The sequence below is a fragment of the Parambassis ranga genome, chromosome 2 (assembly GCF_900634625.1).
Source record: "Parambassis ranga chromosome 2, fParRan2.1, whole genome shotgun sequence".
Lineage (NCBI taxonomy): Eukaryota > Metazoa > Chordata > Actinopteri > Ambassidae > Parambassis > Parambassis ranga.
The window spans coordinates 26,919,120-26,942,961 of NC_041023.1; the positions used below are offsets into that span (position 1 = coordinate 26,919,120).

The following is a 23,842-nucleotide window of genomic DNA, read 5'->3' on the forward strand; positions in this document are numbered from 1 at the left end:
AATAATAATGGTGGACCTTAGCTTAACCTTTAGAGTTATGAAGTTACAAAAATAAAAATGCTAAACAATAGATGCACAGGTCGCCCCTGCAGAGGTACCGATCCTCTTACACACACACCTTATGCATGTTTGATCAATATTTCTATAAACATTCAGGAGGGTTGAGCTGTAATTTGCTGTGGTCCTGCTTGTATTGTGACTAATGAGATGATTAAAAGCAGTCAGCTGCTTAAAAGCTTCAGTGTGCACTACTTATGGTTTATCTTAGTTTAAAAGCAGATGTGTTAGAGCAAGAATGAAGAAGACTGCATAAAGAAAATGTATAGTATTACAAATGGCCACAGTTAAGGTTACGCTATCCAGTAACAGTTATATTATGTTCTTATAGTTGGTTGTCAGTCAAAGATAATTCTGCACAGAACAGGTTTTTGTGTTGTAAGACGTATTCGGTCTCTGTTACGGAAATATGGCCTCAGTGTATTATTGTAAGTGTGTTATGTATATTGTCTGTGCAAACTACAGCCCCGGAAAGGTTCAAAGTTCAATGTTGTGTTAAAGTGGCTGAAATACAGGAAGTCCCTGAGGAAGTGGACCTCGCCTGGCTGTTTTATTGAGAGATTTCCTTCACAGAGAGATCATTTTCCTGGAGTACTCTCTCTGTGTGCTGGCTGGGTGCCACAGCCCTCCTGTGATTTTTGTTGCGTGGGAGTCAGTAAAATGCTAACCTGCTGGGTGGAGTTTCGTCATAATACTAAAACAAAAACCAATTTCTGTTGGCTGATGTGAATAGGTTCTAAATAAACAGTTGGATAGTATTCAAAGTACAAGAAGGCATCACACACACTGCTCATATTTAATAATCAACATGTTGTAGTTGTGTTCAAAGCTGACTGTTTTGAACATAACAATGAAGTGATGGATGGGCTGCTTGACTGCCACCTGTGCAACAAGTGCAGTCGTGAAATTTCCTCCCTACTAAATATTCCACATTCAACTGTCAGTGGTGTTGTAACAAGGTGGAAGTGATTGTGGACTACCAGACTAAAACAGTTTCTATCCACAGGCCACCAGGCTGTCCAAAGATTCTACAAAAAAGTATAAAGGCAATTACAGGGAATACCAAACATTTGTGAGACCTGTGTGTCTTTGAAGGACACACCCAGACTGAGACACAGCTTTTGTATACTGTACTTAGTACAGTTACCGGTTTGGTAGAGTTCTGCCTGGTCCTTTCCTACAGCAATGGGCACCTAATCTGACTTGAGTTCTTCCTGGCTAACCTGGCGAGGGTGCAGCTAATACATTAGGCTGTATAAAAAAATGTCGGCTACTAGCACATCTTATTGAACATTTTGGCAGCATGAATTATTTGTTTATTAATGATAAAATTATTAATTATTTAGAGCGCCATTGACGCAGAATATGCTACCTGCTTTCTGGTCATAATAACGGTGCCACTGTAAATAATGTAATATTGAGTGAAAGATACATGCTGACTCCGTTTTAATAAAACATATATTTTATTTTCTTGGTACAAGTTGGTCCTTGCACAAGTCACTTCATTTTCATCCCATTGTCATTCCACAACAAATTATTCATTCACATTCAACATTACTGTCAGCAAAACCACAACAAGCAACCAAACAGCAACCGTCAGAGGTTACAGTATGCATGGAGCCACACGTTTACATTCTGCACAGGAGCAGACACTTGCAGAAAGGTTGGTGACATCAGGTTGTTTCTACTGGATAGAGGTCTGAACATGGTTTAGCGTCTCAAGCAGCAGCTGTCTTATGTTGTACTCACTGATAAACTCCCACAATGTGGGATTAAAATTAATCTTGTTCCCTTGTTCCCCTAATATAATTTAAACTCAAGGGTCAGTTATGTAGTATATAAGTCTTCTTTAGTAAGTAGAGCTGGCTCATGTTGATCATTAGATGTAAAAAGTCCCAGGAGCTATGGATCTCTGTTATTCAGGGATGCTGGGAGGACAACCGATATAATGATAAATTAAATGCTGAACAACATTCATGGTTTTTGTATTCATTTTAACAGTATTTTAAATAACAGTTGTGTTTTAAAGACTGGCCAGTAGGGGATGCTGTAGCCCCTCAGCACCCTGTCGTCCAGTGTCCCTGCTGTTCTGTTACACACACTCTGCTCCGAAAGTCCAAAAAGTAACGCTCGGCCTCTTCACAATCAGTTTCCACACACAGCTTCACTGCACTAATGTAAATACATGAATAATTCTCAAAGGCAGAGCAGAGGACTGAAGTAGAATCTGTGATTAAGTGCCATAAAGGAAACGACTTCATATAAGTCTACATAATTAAATCAAACACAAATGTCTGAAGCAGATGTGCATGATAATGTAAAGCTGATGCAGACAGGGCAATGCTCGGAGCTTCCAGTGGTCTTTAACCAGTCTTTCTTTTGTCCCTAATACAGGCTGCAGCTGAATCAGTGTCTCTGACCACATCACACCTGGCAGACCTTCACTCCTCCTCCTCCTCCTCCTCCTCCTCCTCCACTCTCACACAGGCAGACTTTTTCATCCAGCACCCTGGCAGCTGGTGTCTGAGCTCCACATGGCCGGGCAGCGCCGTGCTCCCCTGACCCAAGCCCAGGATGTTGCAGAGTCACTGGGACTGCGGCCATCTACGCCCCCCCTGTAAGTCTTCTCTCTAGCCGGTCCAGCTTGGCCAAGTTTTCTTTCAGAAGTTTGGACCCAGGGCTCAGAAGCAGGGCCCTCTGATAGTACATCCTGGCAGCAGCGTAGTCTCCCTGCACACACAATGACATGCTTTATGAACAACTATAAGCAAGTATAACATTTTGCTTTAGAATGTGGGATAAATAAGGCTCTAATCTTATTCATATATAGGTAAATGTTTGACTGGATGACTTTAATTTTTTTAAATCAATCATTTGATTTATTCATACCTTTTGAAATGCAGATTCTAGCTGTCAATGGCTGACCATAAGTCACAGATGTATGGATACCCATGGAATTTTAATGTAAGCTAATATATAGCTGATCAGAATGTGTAAGAGAAATCTCTTTTTTTTCATGAGTTCATTTGTATGGAAAGTGTAGACTGGTTTAAGGTCAGATCATTAAATTATACAGCTTCTAGATTTGCCTTAATTATTTACTCAGTCGTTGACAAATCCAGCTAAAGTTAAGAATTCTGGGAGCTGCAGCCGATTGGCCTGTAGGGTTAGCAGAGCTGCTCTGTGGAGAGCCTATTAACTTCCTATTCAGCCCAGTGTACTGAAGCTGATATTCACCTAGAGGGCACTCATCATAATCATCAATGAAAGGGAGTCAATGGAGCTTAAAGGTTAAAATAATTACACCTGCTGCTGGACAAAAAAGCATAGTGTTATTTTAGTTTTGGTTAATGTGGATTATATATCAGAGTGCACTTTGCCTGTGCATTAGCTGCTAATGGATGCTAACTGGTTAGTTCAGATTGAAGGCAGAATAGAATTAGTTGTTTATTTTTTAATCACGTGAACCCATTTATTCTTCATCGTCTGACCAGTCCTCTACTCTCTGATTGGTTGAGGAGCAGGATGATCTTACGTGTTTGACAGGTTTGATGGTTGGACAGTGTTGTGCTCTACCTTGATGTGCTGAATCCCTCCCATGTTCATCCAGGCCTGTGATTGGTCAGGTTTGAGTTCAACAGCCAGCTTGTAGCTCTAACAGGAGACAGGCAGTGAGCAGATGTGAACACTTAGGCCATGCATGATTGCAATCAGACATTAAATATACTGGATAGAATTTTCATCATGTGATACTTCAAACAGCTCAATCAGATGAGCAGCACTGTTCTCATTTCGTTTGTTTCTTCTCTGCAGATATGAGTGCAGACTTTGTGCTGGCACACTAGAGACAAAAAACAGACATAAAAAACCCACAATAAAATCACACTTCAAACACTTTGTGGGACTGTTCGCCTTGGTTTGTTGTCCTGCTTCTGATCATTTCAGCATAATAACAACATTATCTGTAACAACTAATAAGGTCGTTTCCCTGCACAAACATAGCCCTCTTTAAAGCTGCAGTGACCCGAGATGACCTCTGTGGTTCTTCCCGTCTCGTTTCCGCTCCGTCAGTGTTTCCAACCGTGTCCTCATAGTCTCTGATGTGGCTTTGTTTACTTTCTCTCCTTCTTCTCGGGAAGTCAATCAAAGCTTCCTGTGCAGGAGGAGAGCCATCCAGGAACTTCCTCTGCAGATTCAATCTGAGTCATCGGTCTAGGACGAGTTATTCAGAGAGTGGATGGTATCTCCCAGGGTGACAGTGAAGGCTGGGAAGCGGAGACTGACAGTTATTGTACTAATGATGCGAGTCTGTAAAAGGCTCTTCTGTGGTTATGCTTTTTGTTTTATTGATTTTCTGTCATTTTTTTCCTTTTGCTTCCAACTGCTTTGACTGCAGCTGGCATCCATAACTGAAAGCTGAAAAGAGCTCAGTGTGGGCTGATACTTTGTGTTTAGTTCAGGGAGGATTATTTTTTTAAAGAACTCAATATCTCAATAGCTCCTCGAAATCTCTGAAGCTGAGGATGAAAAAAACAGACAGAGGATCTCTATTTGTTCTTTGTATTTTTTTTCTGCTACATTATTTCAACTTCATGCTTGTAGTGTTCCAACTCGGGACAGTTTTGCTAAGCAAAAGGTCAACACTATTGAGTGACATACTGGTGGGACTGCATAAGTGTGAAATCTCAGCATTGGTTACACTACAATAATCTTTCACTCTGCATACACATAGAGCTACACAAAGGTACACCAACGAGGTACCGTAATGGTACGTGTCCACAGGGGTGTTTCAGGACCAGAAACAAAATCAGCAGAGACATCGGACACTTTAAGGCCCCGTTCACACTGGAGAAAGTCATTCCAGCTAGAGTAGGATTGAGCCCAGACAGCCTTTAAGCTGGATGCGTTCAGACCTATTTTCAAATCTGGCTAGCACACAGTTGTGTCCGTGGCTAGATCCACCCTCGAGAGGTGGATCTAGCCACTAGCCACTAGATCTAGCCGGCTTGAAATCAAACTGGATTCAGCCGGATTGGAGGTGTTCACTCTCGGAAAAAAACACATCTGGATTGATCTGGATGCGGCCAAATCCTGCTTAAGCCACATTTTTTTCCCCAGTGTGAACACCTCCAATCCAGCTGAATCCAGTTTGATTTCAAGCCGGCTAGATCCACCCTCGAGAGGTGGATCTAGCAGGATTGGCTCAAATGTGGCTCAGGTGTGAACGCAAATGTGGCTAGCGAATCCGGCTTGCCACATTAATAGCCATATTACGAGGCGCTACCTAGTGGTTTGGAGAACAGCAAACACGCTGGATGAAGCCGGATTGAGTGCGGACACAACTGTGTGCTAGCCAGATTTGAAAATAGGTCTGAATGCATCCAGCTTAAAGGCTGTCTGGGCTCAATCCTACTCTAGCTGGAATGACTTTCTCCAGTGTGAACGGGGCCTTAAAAAGACAGGTAAGATAACTGTGTGGACCAATTTAACCACTTACATCAGTGCTAGAGATTAAAACACACTGCAACCCCTGTTTTTAAAACATTTCCAGTAATCACTGAAAGCAGCAGCACATAAAGTGTAATGACACACACCGGACTCCTTGGTTTTAATGGCTGTTGGAACACTGCAATGGATTTTATCACAACTTTGCGGAGTTTCACTGTTAATTCTTTCACCCGAACATAAAGAACTGTCCCACACTAGCATTAAAAATGTCACAGAATTGCAGCTGAAAGTTTTCAGTGCAGTTTCAACAATACTAACAGGGCCATGATCTACAAATGTCTTCTCCATGTAGTTCAAGCTTTTTCCCCCACACAACGTAAAAGCCAGATGTTGAAGCTAAGTGTGGAGGGTCTGAATCAATAGTTTGACTGACTGGCAGTGTCACATGGGTGACATCATGTTTTTTATGGACTAATGTTCCTGTATGTGAAATCTACTCTAAAATGTGCACTGATATCTTGAAAGGATGTGATCAACACTACAAACGTTGATGCTGTTTTTACTGGCACATACTGATTGTGGTGCTTTCAAAAGCCTTTAGCTTTGTGGGGATCCTGACTGTTTTGATGCTGATATGTGTCACCCTGCCATTCTAACACCACTTCAGCTCCTAACTAAAAGAGTCCAAGTTATTTTCCAGGACATTTTACTGACTGAACTACTACTACTATTAAAAAATATGTAATTAGTCCCTGCCTGTTATTACCCACAAATGATTGTGGCACAGAGTTATCATTCAACACACTTTGACATGAGCAATGCATGTCATTTTGCTAGCTGCCATGTTTACTAACAGTACTGTAAAGGAAATCTATATCGCTTACAGGAAGAAAAGGTGCCAATAAGAGAGAGCAGTACCTCGAAGGCTCGGTCCAGCTGGTTCATCTCTCTGAGCTGGTTTCCTTTGGAGAAATACAGCTCAGCTCTCACTGTCAGATCACGGGGATTCTGCTGCAGGGCCCTGTCCAGAGCATCTAGAGCCTGACACAGACACAGACACAAACATGGTTAGTGCATACACACTTGTACTGCAGTTGAGCAGCCGAGTGTCTTGCTGTGAGAGTCTTGCTGTGTAGTTTCTGTCCACAGTTATTACTGGTTTAGAGCAGAGTTCACAGCAGGATCTTTAAAAAAGCATCTTCTTTACCAGCTGCATTTAACCAGGAGGAGAAGTGGAAGTGTGGAGGAAGGAAGAGGATTTACAGCAGAGACAGAAGCAGACAGAAAGAAGAGCCTGATCATTTACTGACAGACAGCAGAGAAAAGAACAGAAGAATTACACAGCAACTTGCAAACATGTCTGTTAACAAAGACTGTGTTAACCCTCTGAACACTGACCAGTGTCATCGCTTCAGTCACTTTGAACATGTATCCCTCCTTGCAGCTAAAGGAGGAGGAACTATAATCCGAATGTACAACAAATTTCCAAGTGACTGTCAATAATGGAAAAAAATCTTATAGATTTCAACCTATTTTAACATCAACAGTAGAAATCATGCAGATCAGTCAACACTTTTCTGACTTTTTAGAATCATGGCTTCCTAGTTGCACTGAGTGCAGAATGTATTATTTTACAGAATCGTGGTTAAAGCTTAGCTGGCAATTTATTGGGTTTGATCAAACATTTCAAACATTTGGTTCTTCTTTCATATGTATTGTACATATGTTGCATTCAGGTACCATTGGAATCATCTGATCATTCCTGATTTTATGACTTCTCCCAGTGAGGATGGTGTAATTCAGGTAAAGAAATCATGGATTTTTATGCATGAATTTAATTTTGAAGTTACTGAAATATGGCTTCCTAATTCCAAGGATGACAAATATTTTTTCTAAGCTCAGAAGCTTTATTAACAGAGCCATGTCTCTCATGACCAGGATATTTAAATTCATATCAAATGTGATGAATGCTGTAATTTGGCAGCTATTTTTCATCATTTTTGAGGGATTCAGAGGGTTAAAAGGTGCACAGTATATGGACAATATACAACATGTGCAATATATTTAAATTTACAACATATAACATGCGCAATATTTTTTTTCCATACTTGAATACTGTATATAGACCATATTTATATTCTCAGGACTGTGCACTAACTTCTGTGTTTATATTGTAAATATTTTTCTTAATATCTTTTTAATATTCATTTTTTAATCACTTTCATCTCTTTTTATACATTGCTTCTTTGCACTGAAACAGGTTGACGGCTTTAATCTCATTGTACTTGTGTATACAAATTTCCCCAAATTTCCCAGAGGGACCTTCCCAAAGGGATTAATAAAGTATATTCTGTTCTATAGTGACAATAAAAGGCATTCTATTCTATTCTATTCTATTCTATTCTATTCTATTCTCAGTAACTCTTAGTGTCCATTCAATCGGTATGGTTCCATTTCTTTTCTTTGTGGCATTAAGTAGCTCCTCTTTATGCCATGAAAGCAGTTCAGCTGGTTTTACAATGCATGATGGTTTGTTATCATGCCACAGCATTTATATATCTTCAATGAAACTGGGTCACAAGGAACGTGAAAGCCAGATAAGCACAAGTGCTGATGGTACTGATAGAACAGAGCAGGCAGATGAGTGGCAGCTGCCTGCTAGCAAATGGCCAGTGCTCTGATGTAAAGTGGAGGTGATTTGTTTCCGCGGTAACTGCTGGAGTGGAAGGCATCTGCTGCTGAGAGTTCATCATTATCCACTGTGATCATCTGAACCTTCTGTGCGATATTTTACCTCCCAGAAACTGGCACCAAATCTTAGAGATACACACACCTCTGAGTAGTTGCCACGCTTGCTGTAGATGGCAGACAGGAGGCGGTAACACTCGATGCAGCTGCCCTCTCTGGATATGATGTCCAGGGTCATCTTCTCTGCTTCCATGGGGCGGCCGGCCATGGCTAAAACCTGAGCCTGTCATACAAACAAGAACATACTTTCCAGGGTTTTTCTACACACATCTAGGTGTCCTGGCATGTCATGATTCCAGAAGTGTGTATATGTGTGTGTGTGTGTGCTCACCAGTGCCAGCCAGATGTCAGTGCTGTCCGGCTGCAGGGCCACAGCCTCTCTGTACACCTGCAGGGCCTCCTCGTAGCGGCCCGTGTTGTAGTACAATGCTCCGAGCGGGGTCAGGATGTCCACCTTCCTCGTAACCTGCAGCGCCCTGCAGGCAAAGGTCAAAGGTCAGGAGGCAGGCTTTTCACTGGTCTTCCAGTGTTTTTATTCTGCATGCATTCAATTAAGCAAATACAGTGCCCCTTCTGCACTAAAGTAAGCCTAATGCTAATGCTATTTTTTTACCTCTTGTACCACGACTCAGCTTCTTTGTTCTCATTGGATGATCGGAGCAGACGTCCCAGGTTCACCATGGCAACATAATGTGCTGGTTTGAGTCGTACTGCTTGCTGGTAATGGGCTGCTGCCAGCTCCCCTTCCCCTATAGGAGAGAAGGGTAAGAAATGAAGGGTTAATGCACATCTGTTATCTTTTTATGTGATCCATTATAGAAAGTTCAGGTAAAGAGATGAATTCTGCTAGAACCCAGTCTTCAAAGCAAAGATGGATGACTAATCCTAAGAAGGTTCAGTAATGTGCACTTAATGAAATATATATAATACATGAAAGGAAAGCCATTTTCTTTGTCTAGAAAACTGATAGATTAAACTGACCTGTATCCACCAGGAACACTCCGTAGTTGTTGTGTAGGTCAGAGCTGTCCGGACAGTTCTCTATGCCCTTTAGATACACTTCATTGGCCTCAGCAAAGCGTTTCTGTGGGAGAACAGATGAAAGGAAGAATAACGATGATGAGATGATCAAGGTTAGCTGGATTACAGGCTAGAGTGTACAGTGTGATTACTGTGTTAGCTGTTGCATCTGCAACATACAACAAAGGGCGAATCCTAACAGGCCTCCAGTTAGTAGAACGGGGTTCATACAGTAAGAGACAAAGTTGGTGTATATTCTGGATGTGTCACCTGTTCAGCATAGAGTGAAGCCAAGCTGGAGTAAGCATCAGCAAAATGGGAACCGAAGTGTATGGAGTCCTTCAGCAGAGCCTCAGCCTCTTTCTCCTTCCCCTGAGACCTGTAACACAGTGTCACTGTCACCTATGAGATCATTATCAGTATCAGAGATATTAGCAATAATCACCATGATTAGATCACCAAACCATTAATATTGTCACCTTTACTACACTGAAAGTAAAACAAGCCATGCCATATTATGAAAAAGACATGTTTATTTGTAAGGCTCAAGTCTTGCAAGCGAGTGTTCATGGTTAGCTCAGGATTCGTATCCCGGTGTATTACCTTACTTATACTATTATCTACTGTTTTTTTCTATGGCCTGCTCTGATTGGTTGTTAGTAAGACCCATTCTGATTGGTTGTTTCTTTGCTCTGCACTGATTTGGTTATTAGCAATGCCCACTCTCATTGGTTGTTTCTCAGCCCTTTCTGAGTGCTTGTTTATATGACCTGGTCTGATTGGTGTTTTTTGCCCTGCTCTGATTGGTTGTTTCTGTGACCAGCTAGAAGTATAGAAGAATGACCTTAGAATACTTAGAAGTATCTAAGGGCTGCTCAGAGCAAATCCTTCATTGTGCAGCAATCAAATGCATTTTCTTCTGAAAATGTTTTTTTGCGTTGTCAACTTGTCATTATGATCACTACTTTTCTCATTCTTGCTACTGGACCTATTACTATTTGATGATAATCACTACTGATCAATACTGTTATCATTATCATCACCATCATCATTTTGATACTTTTATTGTTTATTTTTGTTGTCTTTTTATTGTTTTGTTGTTTATTTATGGCTATTACATCATCATTTCATCATTAGCACCATTAAAATCACCATCACAATTACAATAACATCCCTAGCACCCTAAGTAGCAACATTCACTTTGTAATTGTCGCCACTGTCACCATGTTATCATACTGATACCTCTAATGCGATTATCCAACTGTTTTACACGGATCATTTCTTCATGTCCACAAACAAAACAAACCAGAAACACACACACTGAGCTGTCATGGACTTAGCAGTGGATCGATGGTTCACTTGGTCTGTTTGTTTCACAGCTGAAGTGATAAAAGAGATGGTAATGGAGCTGAGCCGTAATAATGTACTTCATTCTAGCTTCTATTATTGATGTCATTTTCTATTAAAGGCAGCAGAGCTGGGGGTGGTTCACGCTGTTTGACCGCAAAATAAACAAACAAAAAAAACTGTATACAGAGCTTGTCAGGTTACAGTGGTGGTGTCAGTAGTCGGGGTAATTGACGACTTTCATTTAGTGAGCGTGGCGAGTCATTACACCTCAGTCTGCCTCCAGTATGACTAATGCCACTACATGTACAGCCGACCATTCATTTCCATTTGAGCAGCGAGGCTGTGCGTCGACATCTCTTAATTCTGTCTGTGTCCACAGTGACAGTCTGAGCCTCAAGGTCAGGCATCATTAATGCAATGAATCATGGTCATTAAAGTTTAATGGTGGTGCATTGCTTGGACTGAAAACTGTGTGTAACAAACTCCAGTTTAATCACACACCTGACAGAAAGCCACAATGGAAATATATGTGGTGGGGTCTTCATTTGTAGGATTGATATTCAGGGAGGTGCAGACATTTTTCACTTTCCTTCACATGCATAATAGTAAACAAGACTTGACCTGAATAAAGCCAGGTCTGTCTATGACATGTACTGCTGCTCTCTGCATCTCTTTGTTTGGGATGACCACATTTTGGATGGAGGTCATTATCCTCAGGTGTATTTGGTTTGAGGCGGATTTTAATTAGGTTTCTTTCAGACCTCTGACTCACTCCAGATAATCATAATGAAAGTTAACCTAAACTGCATTTGGACTGGATTAACACTTGGGGGGAGGTTGGGGTTGAAATCTCCTTCATTGTTTTGAGTGACACTTATAAATAGAAAACACATCACATATGCCCTCAAATACAGCAAACCCAGTACTTGCAACACAAGTAGCATACAGCATAGAGTAGCATATGCTGCTACTACAACTTAATTTCCCCACTGGGATTAATAAAGTAAATCTTAATCTTGATCTTAATACAGTAGAAGTGTGCTGTGAGTTCCTGTTTGTGTTGTGGGTTGCTTATATGGTTGTGTTTCTGCAGCACATCTCATTAAACTCATCCTAATGACATGTTTTCTCTACTCAGCAAAGAGCGGTAAGCAACGCTGACATGTCAATGTGTAGATGTGTATAGTAGTGACAGGGTTACAAGGCCTGTGGCTGTAAAAAATAACCCCGACTGAGGCAGATAATCTACCCTGAGGACATAAATCCTGCGTGATTTGTTGCTGATGAGGCCACCTACACTGAGCTGATGTGGTTTTAATTGCTGATTTAGTAAAATCCTGCAGCATTCCTTTTTCTGCTTCAGTTTCCTTATACACAGCAGCATAATCTGTGCGTAATTACAAACTGGAACATTGGTGTTGTGTCAGTATCAGTACAATGCATCCTCTAATCTGCTCTGACCTAACAGAGTCTGAACACACAGACAACACATCTGTATTTTTGCTAGCAGAGATATTTTTCCAGCTGCTGGAACACTGAGACAACCTCCTGCTGTGAGGATCACTGCCAATTCTAGCAGGAGTTTCCAAAAGTTTTAAATGACATCAGAACTTTGAGCAGCTGTGATGAGTGTCTCCAGCTTCTGTTGGGCTTTTGTGCTGTGTGATCAAAGGCGGGTGTCATCATTGTACATCTGCTCTGAAACAGCCTGTCACACAGTGTGTGTGTATGTGTGTGTGTCTTACTTGAGGAGGTTTCCCAGGTTGAAGAGAGCTCGGTTGTGCTGAGGGTTGATGTCCAGTGCCTGCCTGTAATAGCGCTCGGCCTCCTCCGGACTGCGAGTGAGAGTGCCCAGATTGTTCATGGCGCTGGCATGACGGGGGTATAACCTGAGAGCAGAGGACAAGAGAAGGGTGGAGTTATTATGGTGGATATTTTGTATAAGCATGCAAATTAAACTCTTTGACAACTTGCAAATTATTATCTACACATATATTTGGTATCAGTTGTCATTTAGAGCATTATCTAAAATTTCATTCATTCATTCCATTAAGATTTAATTTCAGTCAGGCCACAAATGCTTTGATTATTCCATGTAAAAATCACAACATGGATTCATTCTTAAAAGATTAATTAAAAATTGATCAGCCTATTGTCAGTTATCAGTGCCATAATTATTGTTTGTCTACTCATGAGCCAAACTGTGGGAAGGAGACCTCTCTCGACTAAAATGAATTTCCTTAACTCATGGGATGGCTGGGCTCCTTTGGGTGAGGGAGCTCGGTCACTCGAGAGGAGCTTGGAGCTTTAAAGCTGCTGCTACTCAACATAAAGAGGAGCCAGCTGAGGTGGCTCAGGCATTTGTTGCGAATGCCCCCTAAATGCCTCCCTGGGGAGGTGTTCCTGGGCAAAGACCACAAGCTCTCACACAGCACAATATTTGGTTCCCAGAAAGTCTGCTGATAACACAGGCATCGTGGCTTAAAAAAAAAATGTCTGAGATATAAATGCTTCAAAAGTTCTCAGATTCTACGTGGTCAAAACCCCTGGCTGAGATCTTAAATGATGAGGAAAGAAAACAAAGCATCTTTTCAGGCTAATCTGACCTTTATATCCAATTAAGTCAGTGGCCCTTTTGATAATAAATCACATTAAGGGCTTAAGCAGTATTGAAGCAGTCATTTTCATTCATTATTAATAAATGAATCATCTTGACATAAAACTGGTGTGTTTTTCTGCTCTGCTACTGAAAAACACTGTCACACCATTCTCATCCGAGGAGCTGCTAATAGCTACGCACTTCCAGAGGGAAGCATACCAGAACATGATCTTGATTGGACTAAGTGGCTTGTCACAGTGATAAGGATTATCTTCAGAGCAAATGGTGCAGATAAATCAGCAGTGAGCGTGGAAGCTGCAGCCAGCAGCTCTGCTGACATTTACTGCTGCTCTCCATCACTGCTACAAAAGACCGTGGAGTCATTGAAATACACTGTTATAGTTAGTGTCCATAATGGTGGCACAAGCCTGTCAGGAAGCCTGGGGCAGGATGAGAGTGTGTGCTGCAGTGCTCTTTCTCTAGTTCAGGCGTGGCGTTTCACAGGGGGTGGGTTCCTCACATTGAACTGCTTCCACAATATTTCAGTCGGAACAAAATCATAGCTTTGACTTAATCATTTCAGAAATCATTGTGTGGTTGTTCTTCAGGTCTTGCTGCATGACCCACTCCCTCTTGAGCTCACAGACAGATGTCCAACATGTTCTTGTTAAATTCACTGCTGTAATTCAATATTCATTGTTCCATCAATGCTGGCAAGTTGTCCTGGTTCAGATGCAGCAAAACAGGCCCAAAAACATGATACTACCACCTCCATGTTTTACAGATGTGATAGGTTCACAGACTGGAGTGCATTGTCATTCTCTCTCCCAAGATCAGGCTTCTTATTTATTATTGTTCAGTGTTTTCAATGTCAAAGTGCGAGAGAACCTGGGTTCCTTTGTAACCTTGCAGCCTGTTACATGACTTGTTTTTGGAGTAATAATTGGTGATAGACCACTCCTTTGGAGGGTAACAATGGACTTGAATTTTCTACATTTGTACATGTAAACAATCTGTCTGTTGTAGGATCAAACTCTCTAAACTTCAAACAAACAAATACAGCCTGGTCACTTATGCACACACTTCCACTAAGATGAGTCAGTCCTTCATGCACACAAGATGTGTGTAATATACGTTTACCCACTTAAGCATGTACACCTCTTGTTGGATTGCACGTTTTCTCATATGCACAAGTGTCATTGGATGCTCATATGCATGCATATTGCTGAATTTCATATATGGAAACTCTTCTCTCTCAACTGTCCTGCTGCCATCAAACTGAAAATCAATCCACACATCAAATAAAAATAGAAAGTGTGAAGATTCAACCATAGTTCATTCTACTAAAGAGATGCCAGCATCACGAGAACAACAAGAGTAAAGATTAGGAATTTGAAATGTGAAGAATTCAAAGGAACCTCTGTCCCACTGCCCGCCTTCCAGTGGGAAAAAGGAGCAGAGAAGGAAGGGAAGGCTGGTTAATTAAAGTGAGAGTGAGTGGCCCGGTGGGTTTGGGGTTATTATGAGCTGGTATGTGGGTTTGGAAATGCATGAAAGCTGCAGAGGCTCTCCGCTCTTGGTTTGGCAGTGTGGCAACCAGGATTAGCAGTTCGCTGTGGTGCTAAAGCTCCCACATACTGGCAGCAAAAAAGGGAGAGGAGGAGAAGGACAGGTGGAGAGGAGGGAGAGGGCAGGGAGGAATGAATAGATGAAGGGAGGAATTCAGAGAGTGATGATGAAGATACTTCCACTGTTAAAAAGTATCCACATATACAGCAGCTACAACCAATTGCTTAGGCTAACCTCAATATGACTACTGAGTCAATAACATTATGTTTGGCTAACCAATGACGGCTAAAACTGAACAAGCCACATTATGTTCATAGTGTTTTGTTAATCAGGTTTCGGTTTCCTTGTCGATGTGCAGTGCATCCTGGTACGTGCAGGAACTGCCTGCTTCAACTGTGTGAGCAGGACATCTGAGATAAAGTAAATGAAGACAAGGAGGTGAAGAGGACAGGGGAGTGGATGGGGACAAATAATGGACATTCTCTTCCATTAATGCAGCCTGTGTGTGTGTATATGTGATTGATGACACTGTTTCCCTTAGCTTTGAGGAGGTTTGGTTGGCACTGCCTGGGGGAAAGACTGAAGCTCTGCTGAAACAAGGCCATTAAATGCATGAGAGCGTGCACCCTGGGGCATCTGTGAGAATAAATGTATGTGAGCACATTCCTCTGACACAGCACTAGTTTAATTACACTTTAATCCAGTGAGAAAACACAATTTGCCCACTATAATTACTTGACAATAAGAGTTCTGTGTGTTCCTTGAATGCTGTGTGTTTCAACTCCCCCAGGAGCCAAACACTAAAAATAAACAGGATGCACTCTAAGCACAGTGCTGGATAAAAAGCCAGCCAATGGTGCGTGCTTTTCTTAAAGGTACCATGAAATAAAGATGCACTGACCTTGAGCATACTGTGCATACCAAACACATGTCAAAAATACATCTCATCTATTTTTATAGCCATGGTCCTTCATGGGAAGTCAGTATGCCCAAGGACATGGATGTGTTCTGCTGTCTTGGAGTTGCGAATAAAATTCTGCTGTACACTAAAGGCCAAACTCTCATCACATAAAAGCTAGAAGGATGAGGTAACGATGACCTCATCCATTAAAGTGAACTACTCTATCCATCATGCACTCTACACTTAAATATGAAAACTGAATCCTTACAATGCCAAACTCCCTAATTGATTTGCATAAATCTCCCTGTCCCAATATTACAACATATTAAACTTGATGCTCTGCATTGCATTTGCATTAAGAGCTCACAGAATGTTTTATAGCACTGCATGTCAAAGTAAATCAGCATAAAAGTTCATGTGTCATATTCATTTGCATTAGAACTCCAATGGCACATTTGCATACACGCCTCCAACAGCATTGCTGCTGTGTGACAGAGGACATTTAATGTAGATAAATAGTGACATGCAGCTCTTTAGTGTATGCAAACCTTATCTTAATATAACACATACGCAAGAATATGTGATGACAGCATTTTATGATCTACTGCAAGAGTGATGCAACACTGTCACAGTGCTTTTACTTTAGTCACTTTATATACACTGTGACTGTCCTTCCATTTACTTTCACACCGTTTTCCCCACTTATAACATGCTAAGTCAGTGTGGGTTCATTGGTTCATTGCAATGTGAAGTCCTGCACCGCTGTGGAAACAGCACAAACATGGCCATGGGAAAACTCAAACGCATCTTTTTGCAGCATAACACTAACAAAGACAGAAATAGTTGAATCAGTATGTGTAATATTTTCCATGCTCCAATTACCAATAGTGAAAACTATGAAACTGTGTGCATTTCTTCAGCCTCTACAAAGCAAGTTTCCATTCTACTCTGCACATCAGCTGTAGAAAAAATCATTTAAAAAATGTTCAGATCAGATAAGTGGAATAGAATATTTGTGATAAAACAGTAGGATTTTTAATTTAGAAATGGCCCTATTTATGAACAGAAAACAGTATCTATCTGTGATGGCCATTAGTCCTTTCTTTTTTTTTTTTACCATGTATTTGATGCCCACCTGTTGGTCGGTCTGTTTAAAAAGGAACAGAAATTAACGTATTGAAATAAACTCGAGCAGCTCAGACCTGAGGGCAGTGGCGTAGTGGTGAATGGCCTCCTGGTGCCGACCGCTGTCTTTCAGGAAGTTGGCGAAGTTGTAGTGGACTTTGGCATTGTGAGGCAGAGTCTGGATACCGGAGCTGGAACAAGGACGGAGGGGAAGAGTCATGAGGTCTGTTCGTGCAAACATCACAGCTAAATCAGTTAGAAAACACATTTCTGTCGAAAGGAAGTCTTAGTCCCTGACAGACTGGATTTACGTCTTCAGGGACAGTAGGGTGAACATATTCTAGTTTCCTAACACATTCTTGCTGTCATTTAAATCCCATCCAGGTAAGTGCCTTATTTGAAATGCATGTATGTGACCCTATGTTTTAAGTTAATGCATTATTCCCTTTAACCCTTTCCAACCCAAGCCTATTTTTAAGGCCCCAGCTTGAACAAGGCATGCCCAAAATTAATATATCTCAGCAACCACAAGGTTTATTTGAATACGTTTGGTGTCATAATAAAGGGAACACTTGGGGCTTGTAGGCCAAAATGAGCTTTTAGCAGTTTTCAAGAAAATTGAGCAAACAAATGTGGATGACAAAACGTGACAAAACTTCATGTCGCATATGGTCTTATAAGAATCGCTAAAAATCGCAGTGTAGAAAGGCCATAAGGCACAGAGTGGAGAATCTTAGTCTTTGGACAGCATGCCTGGCTGTCAGCATCATTTCTGAGGACACAGTGTTGGTGTTTTCATGTTTTCTGAATACTCAACATTTAAACCACTTTTCTCCACTGTGCGACTGTGTAAAGGGGTTTCCACAACGTCTCCAACAGCAGTATGAGACAGAAAACATGGTGGACCGTCAGAGAAAAGCGGAGCTTTCTCAGCATCAAATCATGGTGAGCCTAAAGCTCTGACACAACTCAATCAATATAAAAGGCTGTATTCACTGAGAGATTAAAATTAACTTCATCACAGATATAGATGAAGAAAGCATCAGACTTGTCAAAATGAACAACTTTTACAACATTGGTATACGGTGAATCAGAATCAGAATCAGAAATACTTTATTGATCCCAGGGGGAAATTGCTTTCATTCCAGGTGCTCCATGTATACTCAAAAAAACAGGTTAGAAATATAAAATAAGGTAAAGTAGTAAGAGTAAAATAAAAATAAAACCTAATAAATTCTAAACTGAGACAGACCAGCTCCAGGTAATAAATGAAAAGGGAGCATTTCATTTTGTACACACATAATTAGTCCTTGTAGCTTTTGCAGCTGAGCCTGTTGAGTCCAAGTTGTTTTTTTTTTTTAAGTTTTTTAATGTCATCCATCTCATCGTTTTTAAATTGCACTTGTTTGCTGTAATGGTGCTTCATGCTGATTTATACCCACTGCAAAGTGAGCAGGCTGCTGTCATTAAAGTATAGAAACCACATAAGAGGTATAGATGGAGTTTTAATGGGCACATAAGAGCACTTATTGTGTGCTCATTTGCCAGATTTTCTTGGGAAATGTGCCAGATTGGAAAAGCACAAAAACAAAAAGTGTAATGATGATGCCAGTTTTATGGATCTTTACTTGCATGCTTACCGGAACAGGGCCTCCCGGGAGAGCCAGACATTGTTCTGTTGGACGGTTTTCCAGGAGAAGAGCAGCAGCAGCAGGAGCATTGAGACACTCAGTACCGTGGTGCCCCAACGGCCCACCACAGAACACAGCCGACCCAGGCCATGAGCCACCAGGATGCAGTAACCCATACTGGGAAAGGGAAGGAAAGAAGGAGAGAAGATATCAGCAGTTTATCTAATTAATTTGTTTGGACAAGTCCTCTATCAGATCTCACTTACAGGTGGTATTGCTGAGTACATAAGCACTGGGTAAGAAAAGTGAGTCTGCACTCACAACGAATGAAATGTTCCACACAAAATGGACATTATACAAAAAGGTACAATATGAATGGGTAATGTCTGAAGACTTCTTTTTTGGTTGTTTAGATGAACATGAGGGATGGCGAATCCTCTAACAGAAAACCATGTGAGAGGCCTGAAAATGAATGCAGAGCTGGATCCTAACATGATCCGGGTCATGGCCACGCAATAGCAATGTGGGCACCTAAATTAAAAAACACCAATCCATTTTATAACGTCATTTCTCCTACTTTTTTCAAAAATACTTGAACTGACCCTTTCTTCTGTTACTGTGTATGTCATGATCCTGTGTTCTCCTTGGTTTTGTCTTCCTTGTTTTGGGTTTTATGTTATCCTATGTTCAGATTTTGTCATTCTGTAGGGCTTGTGTTTTGTTCTCTGGGGTTTTGTTTAGTTCTTGTATCTTGTGGTCCTTGTCTTGTGCTTCCTGTTTTACTTTGAAAGTCCTGTGTTTGTGTTTCCCCATGTGTTCCTGTGAGTTTGACTTCCTAGTGTTTTCCCTCCTTTAGGATTGCCTGCCCCGCCCTAACGTGTCTCACCTGTGTCTTGTTTTCCTCTTGTCTACTTAAGTCCTGTGCTTCCCTTTGTTCTTGTCTGGTCGTCTTGTACGTATCCTTGTGTGTAACCGAGTCTGTAAGTTTGCCTTGTTACCTTGCCACCTTGCCACCTTGTTCTCATGTGGCTGGAAAGCACAACCTGAGCCTGGTGGGTTTTGTTTCTTAGTTTTTGTCTTGAGACCTTGTACTAGTTTTTGTGAATCCTCTGAAGAAACCCTTAGTTCTTGTTTTTCCGCCGGTAGTGAGCCGAAGACTTTTGACCTTCGCCTGTTTGCTTGTAGAAGCTTCCCGGATTTAATAAAGACTTTGTTTTATATTTACCTGCCTGCTGTCCTGCGCTTGTGTCCGCACCCCCCAAACCCGGTGTAAGTGATGAATGTCGAAATGTTGGCAAAAAATAGAGACACATTATTCAGAAGGCAGTTGTTGACCAATATTTATGGATTTTGAAAGTAACAGCTCGAACAGTAGTTTCACTTGAAACTCAAATGAGACTAAAGGAATGTTAAGGATTATGACAAACCATGTTGGTACATGCAAGTTACGGGTTGCTATGGTGAAGAACACCAAGTACACTGCATGGCTTGTGTGTTGATTGGCCAACAGGTGCTGCCACATGTGACAATTTGCATATTTCACCATTTATCATTAGCCTCTGTGCTCTAAGAGGGGCCTGCACCTCTTATAAGTGATCCCTAACATGGAGTGATTAATGACAAACCTTCATCTCAGAAGGTCACAGTTTATCAGCTGCATGAGTTCATAGTTCAGAGCTCTTTTGCAGGCCTTCACATGTGTGTGTGTATATATATATATATATATATATATATACAATGACTGGAATTAAAGGGATATATATATATATATATATATATATACACACATGTTTATTATATGACAGATCTCCACCATCATCTACCATGACGTGCCTAGTTATTTTTGCATAGCAAAGTTAGTCCAAAGTTGAAAAAATAAAATAAAAATGAAAGTCTTGAGCCTGATTCCAATGGTCCTGGAAATAAAATTAGGGTAATTTGGTTTAATTTAACCAGACTGATTAAAATAAACTGAAGAGAAATTAAGATAAAAAGAAGAACACTGAAAAGCATTGCTAAGGAGGATGTACTCTCCAGTGTTGTCACACTGAGACAAATGGTCAGCCTTATGAAGCATACTTTGTTTGACAAATGTGTCTTTGTTTCTTGTTGAAAAGAAAAGAAAAAGGCCTCCTCCTGTGAGGATGACACAATGTGCTGAATTTGATGTGATACTTCAGAGAGCATACGAAAGCACTGGGAGGGAAACAGCAGAAACGAACAGAGATAAAACCATGTAGATCAGACGCTAACCTCGAGAGACAAAAATGAACAGTTGCCAATCACTTTCAGTTTTCTCTTTTAACTCCATCCCTACTTTGGCAGGTAGTCCAGTCAAAGACCTCCCTCTCCCTATGCTTCTCACAGTGGGTCCTGTCATATGTGTTGGACAAACAGTGGGTGCAGCCGTTGGTCGCTCCCTGTAGGGGTGTTGCTCATTTGCAGGTTTGTATTCTCAGATCATGGGGTGTCAGCGCTAATGCAATAATCCTAGAAGTTTGTAATTCTGTTCTGAGGAAATGTGTAGGCAGAACCTTCTTAAAACAAAACAAAACAAACACCTGTCTATAACCGTTTCGATGTTTTGCTGGTATAATTAACTTGAACAACATATCAGCTAAAAGACAAATACATTACATCGCTTTAGAAAGTTCTCCCTATGAGCCGGGTCCTGCTTAAGGTTTCTTCTTGTTAAAAGCGAGTTTTTCCTTGCCACTGTCTGCTTGCTTGGGGGTTCAGGTTCTGGATTTCTGTAAAGCACATAGAGACTATGTTGATTGTAAAAGGTGCTATACAAATAAAACTGAATTGAATTGAATCTTCAGGGAACTCTAACAAGTCAAGCTGTCCTGCTTGAAGCTATTGAATGAAACATAAATATTAATCAACATCTAACCAAGTAGTTTTATGACTTGTTGTATGCATTCCATGCACTTACATTCTTTACATTGATATATGGCTCTAAATCCTGCAATACTCATGGGCTTTGGCTGACATACGGTGTCAATCTAATGCAGATATAAAGGTCCTAGTTGAATTTGTGAATAAAACTCTGCTCTGTGTCTTGACCCAGAAGCATGAATGGATATAAGCTGCAGATGGTAAAATTCCTCCCATTCCTTATATTACAAAGAACTATTCCTCTGAGCTTGATCGTGATCAGGAGTTGTATGTTTAGTGTTTTTCCTGTTTGAAGTATAAGATTCTTTAGTGAAGTTTCCTAAGCTAGATTGGGAATTAAATAAAGACTAAAGCGACAGCCCTAGCAGATAAATGAATGCTTCTCTGTGAGAACGACAGACAGACTTTAAACAGCACAGAGAACACATACAGCAACTACTGTAAAGTGTCTACACATATACACCACAGTGGCTGATATACACCCACAGAATAGAATGAAGAAGTGCTGTGTGTAAATGTGTGTGTGTGCTGATGGTGTGACACTGAACCCAGCAGCCTGTGAATCAACATAGCAGAAAATTAGATTATCCAGTCATTATTTCTCTTATAAAAAGATCCCAGATCCCAGCTTGAACACACACACACACTAAAGGTTAGTAAAATGCTCTCATTTACATACATAAGTCAAGTACATGCACATATTGAATGGGAACATGCTTGTTCTGTGTTTGTGGGTATACTCTACTAGATCCTCTGGATGAAAACATTTTGGTTTAAATGGGTTGAAGGAGCAATTAGTAATATGTGTTATACAATAAAGCTGAAAGGCATGAAAGAAAAAATGATTTAAAAATGAAGAATGATATTAGCATGCTAACCAGAAAGCAACAGAGCAAGGTGTTCTAGCGAGTCAATGAAGAAGAACCAAGCCAAAACATTAGTCTGTCCTTCAGTCCTGCAGCCAAAACAGCTCAGACACACTGAGGCCTGGACTCTACAAGACACCGGGAGACAACTGGGAGTCTTCTGTCAATACAGACTAGTCAGCAGATGTGTTGGATTTAAAGAAAACTTGTGTGTGTGTGTTATGGAGGTGAGTGTAACTGGTGAGTGAGCAGCCAGCCCCCTTTCATTGAAGCGTGACAGCAGTCAGCCGTGAAGTGTGGTTCTGCCTCCAGTGAAACATTTCCTCTGCGATGTGGTGTGTTGTTTTTGCAGCTAAATGATTTCCTTTACACTGCAGAGTTCCCTCTTTATCTGCTGTCTTTGGGGCTGATGAGCCAGAGCGGCATGCTGCCGATGCTCATATGTCACCACAGAGAGCCAACAGCAAGGTCAAGGACCAGTAATGCTGTTCTGAACACACCCCGCTTGTGACTGTAATAATTTAAAGTTACTGCCCTCTTTTTGTATTTTTTTTTTAAATTTTTGTTGATTGTTGTGTACCCCCAGCCAGCAGTATGAAAGCAGGCACAGTAAATGCATAGCAACCAGGTTACATCAGTGTCTCTGCCACTCTGTCATGTGCATGTAGTCCACAGAATTACAGGGTAAAGTGTTCCCTACTGCTCTACTCCCAAACCCAGCAAAGTGGCACTCTGGCAGGGCTGTCCAAAGCTGTGTGGAGGTGTGATGTGTTAATTTGTGCATTAGAACAAAACCTTAATTACAGTTGGAGTAGGCCACCAATAAAAATGTCAACCTTTTCAAATTTTTACCATGTTTTGTTAGAGAGAGGAAATACATTTTAACAAACATTGTCACCATAGTATTTCACTTGAAAAAGCCTTAATGATCAATGAGTAACAGATTTTGTTTTCTTTTCTTTTCCAACATGACCTGAAGCATACCTCTCTTCTAGTTAAGAGCTACCTCCAGGAAAGCAAAGAGTACGGTATTGACTGGCCTGCACAAAACCCCAACTAAAATCGAATTAATAATCTGTGGAGTGTACTAAAGACTGGGGTTCATGCCAGGGTCTAAGCCCATCCAGAGACCATGTGGAGGAGCTTGAGAGATTCACCAAAGGAGGAGGAGCGAGGATTCCTCAGGAGACGTGTCTCAAACTTCAGTCAAAAACTGAGAGTGATCATTTCTGCATTCTTGTTGTTTTTTTCATAACTTTGTATTATTTTAATAGTAAATGTTTTTTTTCCTAACAGTAGCAGGAAATCAGTTTGCCTGGCTTCAATGTGTTAAACAACATTATTATCAGTTCTAGTCAAACTGACTGGAATAAAGTATGTTAGTCTCTGAGGGGTGTGGCCATGTCTGTATCTGAATGACAGCAGCTGCATGCCGGTCAGAATGCTGGTGTTCCACTGTGGAGAATTAGTGCTGCAACTACTAGGCAGAGAGTGTGTCGTTAGTGATGCTCAAGAGTCAGGGGAACAACAGCATCTAATTGACAACAGTGACATTTACATTAGCTTTACAAGCACTTTGATATATTGCAGCTCAGCAGCTAATAAGATCTAAGCCCTGTCGTTAGCA

General features: G+C 41.0%; 1 protein-coding gene across 6 annotated transcripts in view; it reads right to left on the reverse strand.

The window, feature by feature from the left end:
- Window positions 1–1,497: 1,497 nt before the first annotated feature.
- The window catches only part of tmtc1 (transmembrane O-mannosyltransferase targeting cadherins 1), a 91,883-nt gene continuing 69,538 nt past the window's right edge, over window positions 1,498–23,842 (reverse strand). The window contains exons 9-21 of one of the 6 annotated variants that reach the window (XR_003670210.1): window positions 18,458–18,625; window positions 16,895–17,008; window positions 12,369–12,512; window positions 9,544–9,652; window positions 9,235–9,337; window positions 8,867–9,002; window positions 8,585–8,729; window positions 8,339–8,476; window positions 6,424–6,546; window positions 4,092–4,322; window positions 3,811–3,898; window positions 3,634–3,711; window positions 2,761–2,787 (exon numbers count right to left, since the gene is read on the reverse strand). Coding sequence is in view for 1 of the 6 variants with exons in the window: in XM_028399639.1 (XP_028255440.1) it covers window positions 2,662–2,787; window positions 3,634–3,711; window positions 6,424–6,546; window positions 8,339–8,476; window positions 8,585–8,729; window positions 8,867–9,002; window positions 9,235–9,337; window positions 9,544–9,652; window positions 12,369–12,512; window positions 16,895–17,008; window positions 18,458–18,625 (1,384 nt within the window). In the remaining 5 variants the exon portion in view is untranslated. Of the gene's footprint in view, window positions 2,788–3,633; window positions 4,323–6,423; window positions 6,547–8,338; window positions 8,477–8,584; window positions 8,730–8,866; window positions 9,003–9,234; window positions 9,338–9,543; window positions 9,653–12,368; window positions 12,513–16,894; window positions 17,009–18,457; window positions 18,626–23,842 lie in introns of all 6 variants that reach the window. The other 5 variants (XR_003670209.1, XR_003670207.1, XM_028399639.1 and 2 more) reach the window with 5 other exon arrangements.